This window comes from Brassica napus, chromosome C2 (genome assembly GCF_020379485.1).
Source record: "Brassica napus cultivar Da-Ae chromosome C2, Da-Ae, whole genome shotgun sequence".
NCBI lineage: Eukaryota > Viridiplantae > Streptophyta > Magnoliopsida > Brassicales > Brassicaceae > Brassica > Brassica napus.
This window is the reverse complement of record NC_063445.1, coordinates 18,983,355-19,003,486: the sequence shown is the minus strand read 5'-3', so window position 1 is coordinate 19,003,486 and position 20,132 is coordinate 18,983,355. Positions and strand designations below refer to the sequence as shown.

The following is a 20,132-nucleotide window of genomic DNA, read 5'->3' as shown; positions in this document are numbered from 1 at the left end:
TATGGATTATTTATTTTGGCGGTTACCAAAGGAACCAGATTTAAGTTATTTCCCGTGGATACTGTGGTATATTTGGAAAAACCGCAATGCTAAGATTTTTAATAATAAAATTGGAAGTCCTCCTCAATTTCTTCGGACGGCGGAGATAGAAGGCACCTTATGGGCTGAGGCCCAGACTAAAGAGGGTATAAACAGGGGGTCTTCATTTGGTGGGAGTCCTATTTTACAAGGGGTAAACCGATGTTATATTGATGGTGCATGGAAGGAACAAGATCCCTTTACAGGGCAAGGATGGTTTTACAGAGACGAAAGATCCATTGATACTATGATGGGTGCAATGTCTATTCGCAGGAGTCTATCACCTTTACATGCAGAATGTGAAGCGTTGATATGGGCGATGGAGTGCATGAAGACCCTACATATCTCAGAGGTGGTGTTTGCAACAGACTGCTCACAGTTGGTGAAGATGGTGTCTACTGCAACAGAATGGTCGGCGTTCACTACTCACATGGAGGAGTTTCTACGATGTAAGGAATACTTCCCCACTTTCACTATTCAGAATATTCCAAGGGCACAAAACACAATGGCGGATAAGCTAGCACGAGGTGCTAGGACTCAGCCTTCTGCTATGGTATATGTTGACTCCGTTCCTCCGAGATGGTTATCGGCTCAGGAATCTACTTAGTTTAGTTTTGCTTCTTTGTTGAAAAAAAAAATAGATCATGCTTAGGTGTCGCTTAATTAGGATGACAATTTATTTTACATGGCAGCTCAAGAATCAATTGAAAAAATGTTGGTCTAAATCCAGTTACTAGCAAAAATTATATTAACCCAAAATATAAGAAGCATATATTATTTCTTTAAATAAAAATTATTGAATTACCTAATATGATTAACATATATATGGCAATTAATGACTATGAATAATAAAGATTTGATAATAATTTTGCATCCTTCTTCATTTTTGTTTAATTTTATATTATTAAAAAATTAAACAATCACATTAATTATATAATAAATAAAAAATCTAATTTTTTTATTATATGTTATATTTTGAATTTTTTAAAATGACTTTAAACTACAAAAATGAGGAAACCTTATATGTTACTCCCTCCGTATCACTTTAAGTGATGTTTTAAGAGAAATTTTTTGTTTCATTTTAAGTGATGTTTTCAAGTTTCCATGTAAAAAGTAAATGTAATTTTATGTTTTAAACTATTTTTATTCTGCAGTATGATTTTTTATTGGTTGAATTATCTGCACTTATTGTTGGTTTTATACAAACGAGAAAGATTGAATAACATTTTGTAATTTCTTAATCGGTGTGCAAATACTTTAAAACCCACTTACTATGATACAGAGAGAGTATATTTTAAAATTTTTAAAACGACTTTAAATTACAAAAATGAGGAAACCTTATATGTTATATTTTTCTTATATGTTAGATTTTTCTTTATATGTTATATTTTGAATTTTTTAAAACGACTTTAAATTACAAAAATGTAAGTTTTTCTTAAGCATATGACTAAAAAAATTAAAATGACATGTATCAATTTGATGGTTGATCTGAAAGTTTTCAAAACCATATGGAAGATAAATGTCAAAATAATTCAACCGTAAAAACAATACTGTTCATATTTTTCAAGAATGTGTTCGGTGAAAAAAATAAGGTTTTTGTGTCATAATTTGTTTAATGTCCAATCCGATTAACCCATAATATATTAATTATTGTTTAGTTCCACAATTTTTAATAAAAATTGATATTGTCCATCCGAAAGAAATTATGTAATGACAAAAAAAAAAATTGTATATGTATAAATAATATGATCAAATATAAAAAAAATTGATAATATATACAAATAAACCTGCGCTTATCCTAGTGTATTATTATAACAGATGTAAATTAGTTCAAGTAATTTTAAGAAATTTTCTAAAGTTTTAAACCGTAAAAATAACGACACCAACACTTTATATAAAATCGATAAAACTTAGTTGATTTTGTTAAACATGTGAGCTATAGCTTGAGTAGAAAAACATAATTTACAAAATGACTAATTGAAAAACATAATTCACAGTCATGCAAGCAATGCTCAGAAACACTCCTCTTTCGTCTTCTATATGGACACAAATTTTTTTTTTTTTGATAATCCAGGTAATCTGGACACTCCGGAAGAAACCCGACTAACATTTAAGTACACTTCCGTATAAAACATCCTGAAAGACCATTCTTTTCACCACATTTTAATCGACGGTGGCTAGAGGGATTCGAACCCGGATCCGTATATGGACACAATGTTACCAAAGTGGTTCGTAGAATCTTAATGGGATATATATGTTGATGATAAAAAAAAATGTATTCAATAAGCAAAACAATTCAAAAATATTTGATGTGCTAGATATCTCGTTAATTAGGTGATGATATCTTTTAAAAAATAATCTTTAATTGGAGTAGAAAAAATTGTCTCATAAAAGGAACTCCATCATTTATTATTTCTAAAAGACTTTAGGCGAAGTAGACCTGAAAGATTTTTGGGATTTTGATTTAGAAAAACAAACACATAAATTTTCGGTTTGTGATTGCTATCTAACTTGGTTTGGTAAATATCTAAAGAAAAACCGTTTGAAAATAAATCCAATGCTCATTTTAATTCTCAGCTCTTTTTGTTTATTTTTAGTTTACATTAGCTTTTTAGATATACTAGATTTTTGAACCGCGCTACGCGCGGTTTGTATTTGTAAATTATGCAATTGTTAAAAATAATCTTTTGTCTCAAATTTTGTATTTAAATTAATTAATATTTCAAGGTTTTAATAGATACTCAGATAATTCGATTAGCAAATAATATTTTGATTATATTTGGTCATTTATAAAGATCGGTTGACAATTTGATTCGGTTCAATTTTAGATAATTTTAAAATTCTCGGATAATTTAAAAAAATATGATTAAAGTATTTGGGTAATTCATTTACAGAACAGTAGTTTTAACATATGGTTATTTATGAATTAAATATATTTAACATTTGTTAAGTTCCAAAAAAAAAATTAATGTGTGTAGGTATATAAATATTTGTTTCGTATTTTGGTTTTGGTTCAGTTTATTTTTTTTATTCTAAAAATACATAATTAAAAAAAAAATACAATGATAAAGTTGTTTAGAAATGTAAATAAAGTTAGGTATCAAGAGTGGGTAAGAGAATAATAGATGCTGAAACTGTAAATATTATACATTGCCAAATGTAAATAAAATAATAAAGACACAATTGAGATACAAATATTATGGCAATTTTATCAATATCAACTTAATTGGTCCTACAACATATACAATATCCAATATGTAGCATAAGAAAAGAATCATTAGAAACTAACTCATACAACACTAACTGATCTGATCAAAAAAACAAAAAGACATAACACTAACTAACTAACTAACTATGAGATCTCACTCAAATAGCCAAACTTCATCACCACTCCAAATAACTAACAGAAATTTTTAAGAGCCAAATAACATAGATAAAAAGATAGATAGTTCAAAAACTGAAATTGCAAAAACAAAGTCTCAAAGTGAAATGAAACAAAGCATAGTTTTTAAGAAAACCAAACCCAAACACTTATAACAACATATCAGCCACATTTGGCACGCTTAACCTCACCAGACTCAACCCTATCATAATTCCTTTTCACTGACTCATTTGCAACTTCCTTCCTCTCATCGGCAGGTTCATCATCCACGTTTTCTTCTACATTTCCTTCAAGATGGAGCCTGGATACTTAATTTTATTAGTCCGATGGCCAAAGTCTCGTCGTAGTTTGGCGAACTTCTGTAGGGGCCTTTAGTCTTTTGATTAGAGTAGGGGTCGCGTACTAGAGCATCAGGAGTGAGTACTTTTGTGACAGTCAAAGCTTGTGTCTTGCCTTCCAAATTGTGCTTTGAAACCTTGATAACGAACTTGTGCGTTTGACCAATCGTACCAATAAGATCTTGGGGCACTGAGATTACATGATCCTCATCTACGTCCACATTGGCCTAACACAATTTAAAACAAATATCAAAAGACGGTTCAATGCTTGTAGGTTGGACGGGGTTGTAAATACCTCAAAGTAGTTTGCTACCAACTCAGCGGCTGTCTTGCCAGTTAACTCACGCCCAGCATCACCGAGAAGCACAAAACGTGCTTGGTCATTATTGTCATAAACAGAGAGCTTCGTGAGGTACCTGTGAGGGAAGCACATTAGTAACTGATGCTGAATGTGTGAGTATAACAAAATAAAACTCTTACTCTGCAACACCGGTAACTTCGGCTTTCCCACATTTCTTACACATAAGAGTGGTAGGCCCTTTGGTGGCTTTAGTTTTGCACCCACCGCAAGAGATATAATACCATGCAGAACCATGGACGACATCATCAATGGTGGTGGTGCATTCAAACCAAGCAACCTGCGTATTTGTAATTGTAAAATTACATACATAACTAAGGCTAAAGCAATGAATATGTGAAACGTTGAGTGTCTGTACCTTTGCTCCTTCTTGCTTCATGTAGGAGAAGATGTCTCCTATAGTAGCTCTCTCAGCTTTGGTGACAGTCTCAGGATTAACCCTGTTAGAAATTTCCGAGCTCGAGTTTAACCTGAAAAAGTTACCAAAACTATGCAACTCAAAGTTTTAATTCCATATCAGACAAAGAAATAATTACCAAATCAGATAATCTCTGGTTGGCTGAACATCCATGTCAAAAAACACACGGGAAGATGACAGAGAGGATAGGTTTAGAGCGCCTGTAACACAAACAATTTATCATACAAAGGAAAAATAAATTAGTATAACACAAAAGCTAAACTAAATATTTCCCAACAACTATGGAGACTAAACTATATGTCTCAAGCATCATATTAACATTTATAAACCGTAATAAAAGTCGTATAATACCAAAAAAAAAAAAAAAAGTTTAGTACACGCAAAGGGCACAACAAATCTTTTTTTCAACTACTGTGACTAACATATGTTCCTCAAGCATCCTATCAACATATCTAAACCGTAAGCATTGTATTGGTATTACTAACCTCCAAATCGTTTCGGATTGACAGTGGTCACCAGAATTACACTCGGAGTGTTTCCATGCGCCTTGAACTTTTCATAGAAATCAGTGGCAGTCTTGTCCCATAGATTAAGATTCATCATAGGATCACTGCAACAAACAGAAAGACATGAGTTAAATGAAAGCAAACTTTTGGTAGATACAATGCTTACGGTTTAGAGAAAAACTAAAAAAATTGAAAACAACTTACTCATGCGTTTGGACATGAACCAAAACACGCCGAGTAGAAGCTTTATCACCTTCATCAAGCACAATACCGTCATTCAGAACTTGCTCATTCACCAGTTTAATGTGACCAACAAAATCTGCAAGAAGAAAATTAAAACTTAATACTCGGTATACAAAACAAACGTGAACCATGAACTATGAACCAAACCAAAACAATTAAGTTTGAAAAATAACATGATACAAACCTAAATCAGTATCAAACACAAAATCAAGTGAGAACTCACCATAAACAGCCCCCCTGAGGTCACATGCCGCTTCAAACTCTTCATGCCCATAGAAGCGGAACCGATCTTCAGGAAACTGAACCGGACTGTTCTCTAGAGGAGAAAGAACAGAATTCCATGTGAAAGATATGGTCACGTCTGGATCAGCAACACGGAACACATTCTTGCTTTTAGATCCATAAAATCTATTAAGCCTGTAGATGGAACCAGCAATCATATGTGGCAAATAGGTGTCAATCCTTCTTGGTGGGATGAATCCTTGGATCACAGTACCCTTTTGATTAAAAAAAAAAAGAAACGAATGTTAATTACCTAATCGACCAAACAAAACCGATAAAAACAAATCAAGTATGTAGGAATATACCTGTTCGTCAATTAGAAGCATCTCCAGACCAATAAGTGTCTTCGAGAATGCGTTCCGAGCCTCCCAGTAATGGATCAGACGAAACCTTAGCTCGCCTTCTTGTGGTCCGAGCTTGACATCTTTGAAGAACAGCACGTCATCAACTTTGGCGAAGGAGACAACAGATCCGCCGCGATGTTTGGTCGTCTCAGCGGAGGAGTCAACGGCCTTGCCGTTTGCTTTCTTCAGCATAAGATCGCCGGAGTCAGCGTTGACGCAAAAGAAACCGGTATGGTCAGTACGTCTGATCGGCGCGGCGGAAGAGATGACGGCCTTGCCGTTTGGTTTCTTCGTCTTGAGATCACCGGAGAGGGCGAATGAGAGAGAGACACTGGTTTGAACGGCTTGTTTGACAGGCTCGCCGGAGGAGACAACATCTTTTCCGTTTGCTTTCTTAGCGGTAAAATCGCCGGAAACAGGAGATTTGCTGTTGGAATTTATGGCTTAAGAGAGTTTTGTGTGTAAGAAATCTAAGGAAAAAGCAAATCTTATAAAGAAACTCAGAGGGAGAAAGACGAAGGGACCCCATTAATGATATCTCAAGAGGATTCATTGCAGACTCATGAAGACGGTGTCGATTGATCAATCGATCCGTTGAAGAAGATGAAAGGGCGAAGAATTGTGATACGGCGATGAGATGAGAGGATACGACGAAGAGCTAGGGTTATGTGTGTATCTGATAACTGGGCTTCTCCCACATTCCATGGATCACAAAAAAAAAATTAAGGCCCAAGTACAGCCCGCATTCAATCGACGTGGAGTAAAGAAGCACCCCCATTGGCTGATTTTTATTACCGACGTGGACATCCTCTCCATTGCTAGTATTCTGCTTTTAGTATATGTTTGATGTTTGATATGCTATGTAATGCACTTCTATTTTTTTTATCTCTTTCTATTCGTTTATTTAATTATGTGGTGCAAGAGTTTAGATTTTCAAAAGTTTAGATAATAATTGGATATAAAAAATAGTAGGTATTAAACGAGGAACAATATATATATATATTATATATATTTGGATAGCAAACAAATTAGATCATGTATTTTTGAAAATTCGAACTAAACAAACGGTAGTTTAATGAATCATATAGCGGATCGACGTCGTTAGTTTGATGGTATAAAACTTTCAATTTTAAAATGTTTATTTATTAATTAGCTATCAAAAATATAATGTGTATTAAACGGAAAACCAAAATTGTGTATATATTATTAGAGCAAATATAAATTAGTTCAGATTTTTTTTCTAGAGAATTTTATCATTTTAGAATTAAAAAAACTCTTATTTTTATATTCATAGTCTAACAACATTTAAAAAAAAAATCCTTATTCATGACATAAAAAGTAGTGATATAATTCAATTTTCATCAATAATTTATTATCATATTATGAACATCAAAATTTAAAATGGATAATTATATAATTTTATGAAGATTCGCATTTGATATCTATATATACATTACATTAATTTATTTGATAAAAAATATGTTTAGAAGTTCTATTTACATCTCATTAGATATATTTACTAATTTTATTTTAATTAAATTACATGAATATAATAAATCGTATCAGTTAGCATTCACTCTAATCCTCCTAATGTAAAACAGTAATGAACCATAAATGTTAATGGAATAATGGAATTTCATAGTATATTTTAGTTTATCAAATTATATATTTTTTAAAAAAACTTAATTTTCATCACATGTTTTACAAATCGTATGCAAAAATATTTAGTTTACCAAAAAATTGATTTATACCATTTTCACTTTATTTTTATATTTTCTTTCCTAAGTAAAAAAAATATTATAATAATAAGTTTTACTTCAATATCATTGTAAGAAAAATGTTGTTTTTGAAAAACAATATAGAAAAAGGTTTGAGATTCTCGTAATATTTTCTGATGGTTCACAGTAATTTGTTTGATTTCAAATATTTTTAAACAAAAATTATCTAGCTACTGCAGCATCACATCACACTTGTCATGAACTGAAAGACAAATGATGACGTTAATCTATTATTTTCTCACATTTTCCTCAAAAATTTATTTCGCAAATTTGACATTCAGGCATCTTCTCCAAGGAATCCACGATACAAATACTCAGAATTGCAAACTAAAAAGGTTATATAACTTATATAGAATTTTTTGAATCGTTTTTACCCTTAAATGCTTAGTAGTAGACACGTAGTAACTTCATTTGATCAAAAAAAAGACACGTAGTAACTTCTATTCGTTAATAGTAACATCATTTATAATACAGAACACAGTGAACTAAAAAAAAGATTACAAAATTAAATATTCTATCTAAGAAGAAAATTTCATGGCTCAACCTTCATATTTGAAGATGGAAGAGATGCTGTGACAAAACCAAAACACAGTTTTAGTATAAAAAAAAATTACTTTATGGTGGAAAAGGTAAAAGAGGTTTCAGTTTTAACCTGTAGCTGCTTCAGGGTCAGATGGGACATCACCAGCTCCATAGTTAATGTGGATCACATTTTGCAAATCACCTTCCCATCCATTTGTTTCCTATTTAGAAATATGAATCAGCAAAACATAATCAGATTATGATCTCGGATTAGTTCATTCTCCACATTACAGACACGTCATTACAATACCTGTCGTTTGTATCCACCATTGATGGGAGACAACGGAGAGCTAATGTTCCTTCCAATGCTTGAAAGGGTCTGTTGCATGAATCCATGTGGTAGAGGAGGATAAACCATCGGCATGTTTTGTGGAAACGGTGTTGCAGATGAAGAACCACCTCGTAGCTGAAGCTCTCTTACATCTTTTGCAAGAAGAGCTTCAAGGTTAAAGTCCATTTGTGGGTTCACAGTTGCAAGCTTCATCGATAAAAACTGTTCAAACACAAAAAGAGAAGCAAAATGAATTACAACAAGCAACACACATAAATAAGAGTACATACATAGTTGAGAATAAGGAAACTAAGTACCTCAACTTGGCGTTGTAGAGACTGCACATAGTTTATAATTTCGTCAAGCATAACTGCCTTTCCAGTCACCTGTAAACATACATCTCTCTGCATTAGCTTTTGTTTCTCTTCTTCTTACACATCAATGTTCATCAGCATATATGAAAAGACTCCATACCTTGTTGCAACCAGGTACAAGATCTTGAAGAAACTTCATCCTTTCACTAATTTTTTCTCTCCTCACCTACAATCACAAACAAGTAATTTAAATCATAACACCAGTAAGAAACTGCTTCCATTTTCAACTTCCATGATGGTTAAAGAAACTGTACTCTTTCTGCAAGACTGTGGCTATTTGTAGCCTGGCCTCTACGTGCCCGGACATGAATGTATCCATCTTTTGGATCAGACGTTTGTTTGCCCTGTTGTTTCCCACTGTTAGTTTTGTTGCCAGGCGAGTTTGGACTTTGCTCATCATTCCGCTTCTTATCACCATTGTTCTCTGCTTCTTCCTCAGATTTATGTGATTGATCTGCTTCAGAATTCTACAAAAACAGAAGCATCACCAAAATGTTAAAAGGCCAGAGAGAATCAAAGTGATGATGTATAACTTCAAATCTTCACCTGTCTATTTCTTTTCCTCTTCTTTGAGTCAAACCCTTTGGAAGAGGTTTCCCCACCTTTCTGACCACTAGACTGAGTATCCTCCGACACATTTGGTTTACTAGCTTGTTCACTAGATCTAACATTAGGGCCTTTCATTGCTGTAGATGCATCATTGTGAGCTACACCAACGTTTACTTCAGTACTTGGACACTGCCCTTCAAGAAACAAACCAACAGACTCCGGTTTCGCAAGCGGTTGGTTCACCATATCACTAAAGAGCGAGAACCTCGCTGCACGCTCTACGAACCCTGAATCAGCCGGGAGCTGAGCCATGCTAGGAGGGAGGAAGCTACTCGCATTCGGCAAGAAAAGACCATTGCCTTTAGGAGGCAACAGATTAGGCATACTCCAACCCATTTCAAGAGATCTATCCATATTACCCCTAAAGCAAGAAGACGAAGAAGATGAGGGGTGACCACCACTGAAACCGCCATAACCCACAGCTTGAAGATTTGTGGGATCATACCAAAGAGTTTGCCCAAATGAATCCATCATTTGAGATGGAGAACAAGACGCTGTGATTAGATTCTCAGTAGAGTATGAACCAAAGGGCGCAGAAACCGGATTAGAACCAGGGATTCGCCAATCTGATGGATGATTATCAGCTGAATCATAACTAGTATTCCTCTTCTCTCCTGAAAACTCTTCTTTCTCATTTACATCCATCTCTTCAAAACTTGATGAACAGCACCTTCCAGGATCAAAACCACTACAGACTTATAACACTTTCCACACAAACAGAACCACTTTGGTCTCTAGAGATGCAGAGAAGGTACACTCCACCTTGTAAGAACAAGAGCAAAGATAAATCAATAGAAGCAAAAGTCTCGGACTTGATAGTACAAAACAAACCAAGTACTGAGAAACTAAAAGACACGACCGAACTTAAGGAATCTCAGGAGAGACCAGTCAACGGAACAGAAAGGATCATGCTTTTTTCCGTACGAACCCCCAAAAAAACAGAGCTTTGACAAACCCTAGACCAGATTTAAAGAGTCAGGAGAAAGATACCCATTTACAGAATCTGCACAAAGCTTCAAACTTTTTGCTCAATTTCTCACCAGAAGCTTTACAGAAATGGGTCCTTGGGTCAGATAACAAAACCCTTTTCTCTGTGCTTCAGCTGCACAGAGAGAGAGAGAGAGAGATAGCAAAAGAGTGGCTTTTTAGAAGAAAGGAAGTGAAGAAGGAAAGGGAAAGAGATTTAGCTTAGACCCACGCTTGCATAAAAATAAGAGCTTTTTGATCATTAAACATGAACACCGCCATAGCCAAAGTAAGTATCCAAGCATTATAAGTTTATAACTTTGCAGAGTTTTATTTAATTTTCTTTTTGTGAAAGGCTGGTTCCTTAACCCATTTTAAAATTGATTTATTATAATTAAAAATAAATTATGGTTTAACCCGTAATTATTCGAATTAGGAGCAATCGGCTGACAGTGACAACTTTCATTTTGGGGGATTTCTTTTATCTTTAAAATCCTCGAAAACAGGCTTTCATGATTTATTTTCTTGTTTTCATAGTTAATAAATTAGGAAAATTGATTTTTATGCCAAAAAAAATGATAACTATGTCTTATTAGACTAATTTTTTTTTACTATTTTTTCTTCTAATACCTTTTAGTATTTTTAAAAATAAATCAAATAAATAGTTTTACAAACAAAACAAAATTCAAAAATATTAACTACTGATGAAATACCTATATCAACTTATTGGTATTTTTTTTTATAATTCTAAATATGTTTAAATCGTAATTTCATATCGTAATTTCATATTTTGTTTTACAAAAAGCAGAATTGACATTCGACACAATAGAAAATGTAATCCACTTTTTTCATTGAATCTAATATGTTTAGAATACGTGATCTACGTAAATAATAGTAATCTAAAAATCTAGAATCTACACATTACTATAAATCTAAAACTAGTAGAAATTGATTTCAAACATGTTTAATGTGTTCTACATATAGTAGAATACATATTCTACGGATAAAGATAATCAGTTCCAAAAATATGGGAAGAGATATTTGGAAATATTTAGTTTCATTATATTTATTAAATCGATTTCTTAAAATAAAAAAAAATCGTGATTTATAAAATCAATTTCTAAATTAAAAAAATAAAACATCGATATGGAAACCGTTTGATCTGAACCGGTCGATCATGATCTAAACCGGCAAAAGACTTTTATACCAATTTTCTATATCTATATATAATAAATCATTATTTAAATAAAAATAATAATTTTTTTTATATTTTCGAATTATAATTTTTTAAATTCGAACTTTTTTATAAAAAAAAAATTTAATTTTTTTCAAAATTTTCTTATATATTTTTAAGTATTTATTTATATATTTATTAGAATCATAAATTCCACATTCCAAAAATCCTAATCCACCTCTCAACTTTAAACTCTAAGTCTAGATTAATTAACCCTAGAAGTATAAGTGTCTTTTACCCTTCATTAAAAGTGATGGTAAAAATTGTTAGTGTAAACATGAAAAGTGGTATTAGAAAAATTATATTTGTGGCAATTTCCCTTTTTTTGGGGAGTTTTAATATTTTTTAAAATTATTTTAGTTAAAAAATATATTTTAATATTTAACATTTTTTTTATTAATTGTAATTTCGAATTTTTAATTGAAATTAAGGACAATATTGTCATTTTGAAAAATATTTAGACTAATAGAACATAAAATGTATGAGATTAGCGTAATAGGACATAGTTAATAGTTATTATTTTTTTGGCCTAAAAAAACAATTTTTCCTAATAAATTTAGGTTTGACTGGTATAAACATTTCCTAAAATTCATCTAGCCTAAAGCGTACTTTATAAAATTGTTGTTTTCTACTTTTGTATATCACATTATATTGACATTTACCAGATAAATTATTACTATTTCATTTTCTTCTATAGTACTCTCTACGTTTCTAAATATAAGATGTTTCGAAAAAAAATTAATGTTCCAATATATAAGATGTTTTTAAATTTCTAGGTAATTTTTACTTTATTAAAAACTGTAACCAATCATATTTAATAATTTATTTTGCAATTGGTTGAATACAATTATTTTATAGTTTTAGTGATACTTTCTAAACATCTTATATTTAAGAGAGAAGAATAGATTTTAGTTTCCTTTTTATATAAAATTATGTTTTCCGTCTTTTGTATATCACATTATATTGACATTTACTCAGATAAATTATTTACTATTTCATTTTCTTCTATAGTAGATTTTAGCGTCTTTTTAAAAAAAAAACTGTTTAAAACAAAATAGAAATCAGAAGAAAAAGAAAGTTTAAAATATTATATTATTTTATTTCTTAGTTTCAAAAATTATAAATTGTATTATACTAATAAACATACTCCTTCTGTTTCTAAATAGATGATGTTTTATAGAGTTTTTGATGTTTTAAAATAAACGATGTTTTCATATATCAATGTACTTTTTAACTTTATCAAAAACTGTGTAACTAATGATATTTTGCAGTTTGTTTTGTGATTAGTTAAATAACTTTTAATTTATATTTTAATGATATTTTTAAGATAAAAAACAAATTTTTAATAGTTATGCACAGTACTAAAACTTTATATATTTTGAAACCGAGGGAGTATAGGTGGCCCTATAGTTTTACTATTATATATTAAAATGATTTTCTGTGTATATAACAATATATGTTAAATCTCTCTTTTGTCCAGTGTTTATATAAACTAGTTATATATACTAGAGTCTTTGTCCGCGCTACGCGCGGAAAATGCTTTTAAATATTTTAATTTTAAATAATAATCTACAATAATTTGTAGTTAGCTTATATTATTTAATATATCATTTATTTAATTTAAATCTTTATACATTTTAGGATTAATACTCTTTGTTTGATTTTCTTTTCCACTTGCTAATGTTCAATAATTTTATAAAAAAAATATTCTTTCATCCTATATAATTACTCTCACAAATGTGTATTTCCAATAGAATTTAATTTATTAAACCTTCAGTTTCATTGCATTGCATGTTTTCTATTGTCTTTGTAGTTAGGTGTAACCTCCTTCTTACTTCATTTTTATTCTCGATTTAGAAGTTTATCTTTGTATAATGTAAATTTTGTCATTTATGTTTCCAATCTTTTTTGGGCCATCTTTTTTTATATGTTTAATTATATTCAGCTTTTAGGTATTTTTTACCCAAGAGAAAGATGAGTTTTTGGGAGAGTTTGATTTTTTTTAAAAAAATTATTTTCCCTTTTAAAGGATATAGTCAAAGATCGTAAATGTTGGTTTAGCGAAATATATTACCTTCCTTTTCAGCTGAAGATTTTTGTAAATATGGGATTTTATATAAAGATTCCTTACAAAGTTAGTAACCACGTATCCTTAGAAAATTTTGTGAGTCGTGATTTTTTTAAAAATCTAGAAGAATTATTGTGTTGGGTTTTAACTTTTAAAACAGCTTCATGGGCTGAGGAGAGAATTATTGGTGGTCAAATATTTAATTTTTTCCAATCACAACCTGTATGCTTATTATGGTGCATAAGAGTTAAATATGGTTTGTGTGTGTGTTCCTGACTCTCTATTAGTGTTGTTGTGAAACTACAGTGTTCAACAATCTTATAGGCTTGTTTTTTGGTGGTCATAGACCTCATGCAACTCCATATATCTGCTGGAAATTGCTTCTATCTCTGCTATTGAGATTGTCAAATCTAGAAATTTTAATCCTGAAAAAATGTTGCAAACAATACAAAAAAAAAGTTAATGTAAGTAATGGTTTAATGTTGTAGTTTTTAATATGTAATAACCCAAAAAATTCAGAACATGAAAAAAATTATGGAAATGAAAGTTTAATAAAACTTTGATTGATAGAAAATGAAATATTTTTTTAAGAGATGAGGAATATAGAGAGAATTATTGTAGTAGACTTCAGCTCAAAGTTTAGATGACCACTTCATGAGTGATTACTAACTTTGTATGAGATTAATAGTGCTGTCACACTAAAATCGAGTAGCAGGAGTTGTGGCGAGTATCAGTTTTCCTGTAGTCATGTAAGAATAAAAAGGGTGTTACAATTTAAAGACAATTTTATGTTCTATCAAACAGAGAAGCCATTGTGAACCACAAAGTAAACCAATAATCCATATAAATATATAAAAAACATGTTGAAGTGAAAGTTTATTCATTCTAATAACTAAACAATATCTATATATCCCTAAAATAATTGATAATTATTACCTTTAAATACTCTGGGATTGATGCTTGTAATGATTACAACTTTGTATTTCATGATTGTCATGCTATGTAAGTCTCTAAACTGGGCAAGCAGACCATTTTTGACCTGCAGGAATTGTGTGAATATATATAAGTTGGCCTTACGCAAAATTTTAAATAAACGGTTGGGTTTAATGTACATTTAAAAAAAAAAAAAAGTTTGGTACCTGTTTAGTAGTAGACCAATTCTGACCTCCGTTGTTGCCCTCGGAGATCGTTACCTTGAAACATTCTTATTTGTCCAACTACATCTGGGATAATGTTTGTCTTTCATGTCAAATTTTACTTTTTAAGAAATAATCAAAATAAGTGGTTGTTTACCTGGTAAGTTGTTGGTACCAGTGGCTATGTCAATCAACTGTTTGTATCGGAGGGGATGGAATGTGGTAAGAGGCATCATCGGGATCATTTTCCTCTATTTGTATAACCGTTGTGAACCTTGTTGCTGAAAAAATAAGAGAAAATACATTACTTATATGGAGAATAATTTTAGATTATCGGATCACCCAATTTGATATTAGATGAGAATAGCACATTTCTTTCAAATATTTCATAGAATACAGTTTTATGAACAACAACTTCATGAAACTCCTAAAGTTTTTGCTTAATACAAAACCTAACTAAATAAGTCTCTATTTTCTGTTAGACAACAGATGGTTGACCGTTTTGTCATTTAGTTACATTATCTTTATATTGGCTAAGACGCAACTTAGTCTTCCAAGTTAAAAAGAAAAGCCTGAATACAGATTGCAATACGCTTTGACATTCATGGGTAGCACTATCTCTAGGTTACCATTTTAACTTTCTTATGATTGAAAGATTATCAATGTGTATGAGTCAGAGACTGATAAATGATCCAGAATTCTCACCTTTTGTACATAATATATAATTCTCGATGAAGACCTTAGCCATCCTTTAACAAAAGCTAATGCAAATCCACCGACGAATGTAGATACCAGCTGAATAAACTTCCCAACCTGCAAGATTCAAGAAAATATAATCTCTTTGTTAAAAAAAAAAATTTAAGCTTCAAAGTTTTATTATTTTAAGCTTCAAAGTTTTATTTATTGTGGTATTACCTTCTCACCCATGGCGTCTTGTATAAGAACAGTATCTCCAGACATTCTACCAACAACCTCTCCTGTGTTTGTTTCCACATTGAAAAATCCAATGTCTTGTCTGAGAATTGTTTTCAGATACATACTCCTTATCCTCGCTGCTTGTCTCTCTACCGTGACATCCAAGAAGCCACCTCTGCAGCAACAACAACAAAATAAAAACTTGTGTAAAAAGCAACGAAGAAACAAAAAAAAATGATAAAAACTTGATGAGCTCATCCATGGACGGGAGTATAACGGAGCTAAGCGATTCTCGAAGCATCAAACGGTGGGAGAGGTTGTTGATGTCCTCAGAGGTGCAAGCGAAATGGAAAACTCAAGAACCTTAGCAAACTCTGGATGAGATTCACATTTTTGTTTCAAGAAGTACTCCACTGCCTTGACATCGTGGTTGGTTACTTTCTCGATCTTCTTGACTTCCAACGCGGCTTCCACGTTGAACCCATCGATGATCGCTTGCAAGTAAGCCTCAGCTTCTTTACTAAAGCTTGGAACTTTGGTGAGTTCGGGAATTTTTGAAAGCCTAAGAAGCCATTTAATCTAACAAACACAAGAACATGGGTGCATTAGGACCTATCAAAGATCTCTCAAATATTTGTTTTTCACTTTCTGATTCAAGAAGCAAAACCATAAAAAGGTTAAAAAGGAGATTTGTACGTGAATGGACCAAAACCAAGAAAGCTGGAGTTTTCTAGATTCTAACAAACAGAGCAATGGAATGAAATATCATAATTTCCACCTTTAAAAACAAAGCAGAACATGATAAGATCTCATCAAAATCCTTACACTCTGGTGAAACCAAGATTCACAGATGAGTAATGAATGACCAAAACAGAGAAAGCTCAAGCCTTTCATATTATAAAAACAGAGCAAAATCAAATGAAAATCATAACTTCACCGCATAGAAACAGAGCAGAACATGATATAATTTCATCAAAAGCCATACACTACGGTGAAACCAATCTACACAAAACTGACCAATCTGAGACTGAACAAATATTACTGTAACAATACCTGTTGGGAGCAGGTGAGAACTGGAGAGAAGCGTCTGGTTGAGGGAGGTGTTGAAAATTTATTGGTTAATAAAATTAGTTAGGTTAAGTGGTTCTTTCTTACTAAGCAAAAGAAAATTTCATACCCGTAATTGTGGTTTCATCGCCATGGATTGAGCTTTGAGTGGTTCTAGGGTTCTGGTTTGTACGAAAGAGAGAAGATCAGTACATACAGAAAGAGGAAAAGAGGAAGATGAAACGGAATCATTATTGAATCGAAAGTATTGATTGTGTAGAAGTGGTTCTCGGCTTCTTTGCTCTTGATTGGAGAAGACGAAGTGGTAGAGGTGAGGTGAAGGATTTCAACGTTTTTTTTTTTATCTGTGAGGTCTGTCTGACGTGTCCAATTACATCGTTCCTGATTTGTTGATTAAATTGTCCTACGTGGACACTCTCCCTAATGCTCATATAACCCTTTTAGTATAGGTTAGATATGTGGTATAATGCTTGCGAATAATCATAACCATTATTGGTTTCATGTTCAGTGTTTTGGATTTTGTACCGAATCATACGTAATTCTTAAACAAATGAGTTTTATTTTCATGCACGGTTTGTTGCAGATTATTAAAAATTAAATAAAGTTAATTTCGTGTCTTTTGACCGCTTGCTTTCGCTAGAGAATAATTTTGCAGCTCAAGTCTAGTTGTAAACCGTACTGCTAAAATATTCATAGCAATTATAATAATATGTCGATAAGAAAAAATATTTCAATATTAGACATATTGTTAATTAGCTCTTATTTACTGTCTTGGAATAGATTAACTAGATAATCAAATTGTTACATTATGTCAGCTTAGGCAACTTTTTTTAGGCAACTTGAGACCCTTTATTCAAATGAAAATGATTCTTACAATCTTTGTTAGTCAAATAATCTATGAAATCTTCGTGGTAGATAGAGGCCTTTTTAAGTTAACAATTATTTTGTACAGTTATGTTTGTTTTTTAGGCTGTTTTTTTAAGTTCTTCCAATATGGATTTGGAGAAACTGCATTGGCCAGACGAGACGACGTATCTATATAGCTTTGCGCGGCTCATATGAAGTCGTATCCAACGGAGAAAATCTAAAACATGTTTACCAGTTAATATATTAACTTATTTCAACCAAGCGCTCGTAGCTTGGTGGTAAAGGAGGTACAGCTGTACTGCCCGCCATCCGGGTTCGAGCCTTAGCCACAACGGATTTAACATCCCTTCCGTGGAGCGCTGGACCTTTTTGGGAGATAGTTGGGAATGTAGCTGCCCAGATACCAGAGTTATAAAAAAAAAAATATATTAACTTATTTCGATTTCCATAGGGTTTTTAAGTATATGTAAGCCCATATATTTATGATTGTGAATGACTTGTGTTTTATTCTATGGTTGTGCTGATAAAACATATGTAAGTTTATAGGTATCACTAAACGGATTGATAATTTAGATGTTGAGGTGTATGAAGTGTTCATTTATCGAAAAGAAGTAGTAACAAGATATTCAATCTCCAGAATCGGTATTTCACTATCAAAATACAAATGTAAACCAAAAAATCTTAGCAGTTTGTGAAGGACTTGCAAGCATTCTTTTTGAAGACCACTATACGCTTTAGTTTGTAAGAAAAAAAGATCATTCTACTGTCATACAAATATAATAATGGACCTATAATAATTTGAGCCTACCAATTATTTTTTTGCATATTCCAACGCTCCTTCGTATGATACCAATGAAGTGATAACGATTTCCTTCGGTGCATTTATACTACTACTATTCTCTTATAGCTTGCGATGAGGTCAAAGATCAAAGCACACGCAAGATCTGTCCCAAAAGCTAAAAAATGCGTAGTTATTTTCCTAACAAGATTATCGTTCTGTTCAAATAATGTTATACCAATATTAGTTATGTTATAACCGGTAAGTGTGGTAAGTTAAGATGATTTAAGTTAAATTATACTCCGTATGTTCCCAAAAGAAAGATTTTCTAGATTATTCACGCATATTAAAAATATAATAAATATTTATAATTGAATTTATTATTTATTTTACTATACATTTTTCAATAAATATCAATCAATAGTATTCAACCAATTCAAATATTTTCAATTAATATTTTTTTAAAGTATACAATTTTTCAATATTAACAACTAAAAGTACTTTAAATTTTTTAAAAAATTATCATTTTGGAACAGAAAATAAATCTAGAAAATTATACTTTCAGGAACAGTGAGATTATTTTTTTTATTAGGGAAAATTTGGAAAAATACTTCAATATAAGATTTTATTGTGAAAATTACACTCTTATTTATATTTTTTGAGAACTACACTCTTATCTGGGTAAATTGACTAAATTATCCGAATAGAATTTCTAATTATTTTAATATTTTAATAACAGCATAAAAACTTAGAGTTATGCATTAAAAATACTCAACAGCAATCTTTTTTACTCTGTATTAATAATATTTTTAGTATTTTTATTATATCATATTTTAACAAAAATTCTTGTTAAATATACTTTATATTTCTTTTAATAAAGGTTTAAAACAATAGACGTCGTTAACATTATTTTCTTGTGTTTTTTTGTGCACCTATTTTCTTGTTTTCTATATATCAACAAACCCAAGAATTGACTATATCTTTTTCTCTCGTCTTGTTCCTCTTGTTCTCCATTTTTGAATCATTTAAAGGTTTATATTGTTTATTCACTGATATATATTCCTGGATGTAATTTGAATTTATATATTTTTAGTTTTAAATCTGATCGACATAACATCTTTTCTCGCGATCAATTTTTTTTAATCTATGAAATTCTATCATGTCTATGTTATCATCCACATCAAAGTCAAACAAGGATGAGAAAAGTAAGAGATGTATATAACAATTTTTAAAGCAATATCTGGGCCACAATTGTAAAGAGAGACTCAAATTCACGGTCTTGCACATAATATTCAAAGATTAAGCTTATAAAAAAAAAATTACAGAGTATTGATCCGATAGAGGATACTAGCAACGAGATTGTATGTATACAACTTTTGTTTACATTGCTAAAAAAAACAGAAATAAACTTTAAAATAGTTCATAAAATTTACGGAGATGCTGTTTTAAATACTAACATGTAATTATCTTAATATAAGTAATAATAATTATCTTAATATAACTAACAATATCTAATTAAAATCAGGATAACAATGTC

The 20,132-nt window shown here is 31.4% G+C and overlaps 2 protein-coding genes and 1 long non-coding RNA gene across 9 annotated transcripts; 1 reads left to right on the top strand and 2 right to left on the bottom strand.

Moving 5' to 3' along the window:
- The first annotated feature begins 328 nt into the window (after positions 1–328).
- Positions 329–685, top strand: LOC106428490. The gene has a single exon (XM_013869258.1). The coding sequence runs from the start codon at positions 329–331 to the stop codon at positions 683–685; it is 357 nt and encodes a 118-aa protein (XP_013724712.1).
- A 7,467-nt stretch (positions 686–8,152) lies between these two features.
- Positions 8,153–10,860, bottom strand: LOC106428535 (transcription factor bHLH49). 3 transcript variants are annotated; one of them, XM_022696056.2, is made up of 9 exons: positions 10,554–10,847; positions 10,009–10,325; positions 9,501–9,924; positions 9,209–9,421; positions 9,055–9,120; positions 8,898–8,966; positions 8,560–8,802; positions 8,380–8,470; positions 8,153–8,297 (listed from the first exon to the last, which is right to left on the bottom strand). In XM_022696056.2, the coding sequence occupies exons 2-9, from the start codon at positions 10,206–10,208 to the stop codon at positions 8,260–8,262; spliced, it is 1,344 nt and encodes a 447-aa protein (XP_022551777.1). In that variant the 5' UTR covers positions 10,209–10,325; positions 10,554–10,847; the 3' UTR covers positions 8,153–8,259. The 3 variants fall into 3 exon arrangements, with proteins under 3 accessions (XP_022551777.1, XP_013724743.1, XP_048603590.1); XM_013869289.3 differs by having other exon boundaries at positions 9,501–10,325; positions 10,554–10,860; XM_048747633.1 differs by having other exon boundaries at positions 9,501–10,847.
- A 3,155-nt stretch (positions 10,861–14,015) lies between these two features.
- Positions 14,016–17,338, bottom strand: LOC125581758. Of its 5 annotated transcripts, none has more exons than XR_007319462.1 (9): positions 17,060–17,338; positions 16,936–16,969; positions 15,883–16,461; positions 15,673–15,780; positions 15,125–15,248; positions 14,971–15,054; positions 14,768–14,870; positions 14,502–14,570; positions 14,016–14,256 (listed from the first exon to the last, which is right to left on the bottom strand). It is a non-coding gene; the product is annotated as an uncharacterized LOC125581758 (long non-coding RNA). The 5 variants fall into 5 exon arrangements; XR_007319460.1 differs by lacking the exon at positions 14,016–14,256 and having other exon boundaries at positions 14,266–14,570; positions 15,883–16,057; positions 16,160–16,461; positions 17,060–17,319; XR_007319461.1 differs by lacking the exon at positions 14,016–14,256 and having other exon boundaries at positions 14,266–14,570; positions 15,883–16,057; positions 16,246–16,461; positions 17,060–17,319.
- Positions 17,339–20,132: the final 2,794 nt, after the last annotated feature.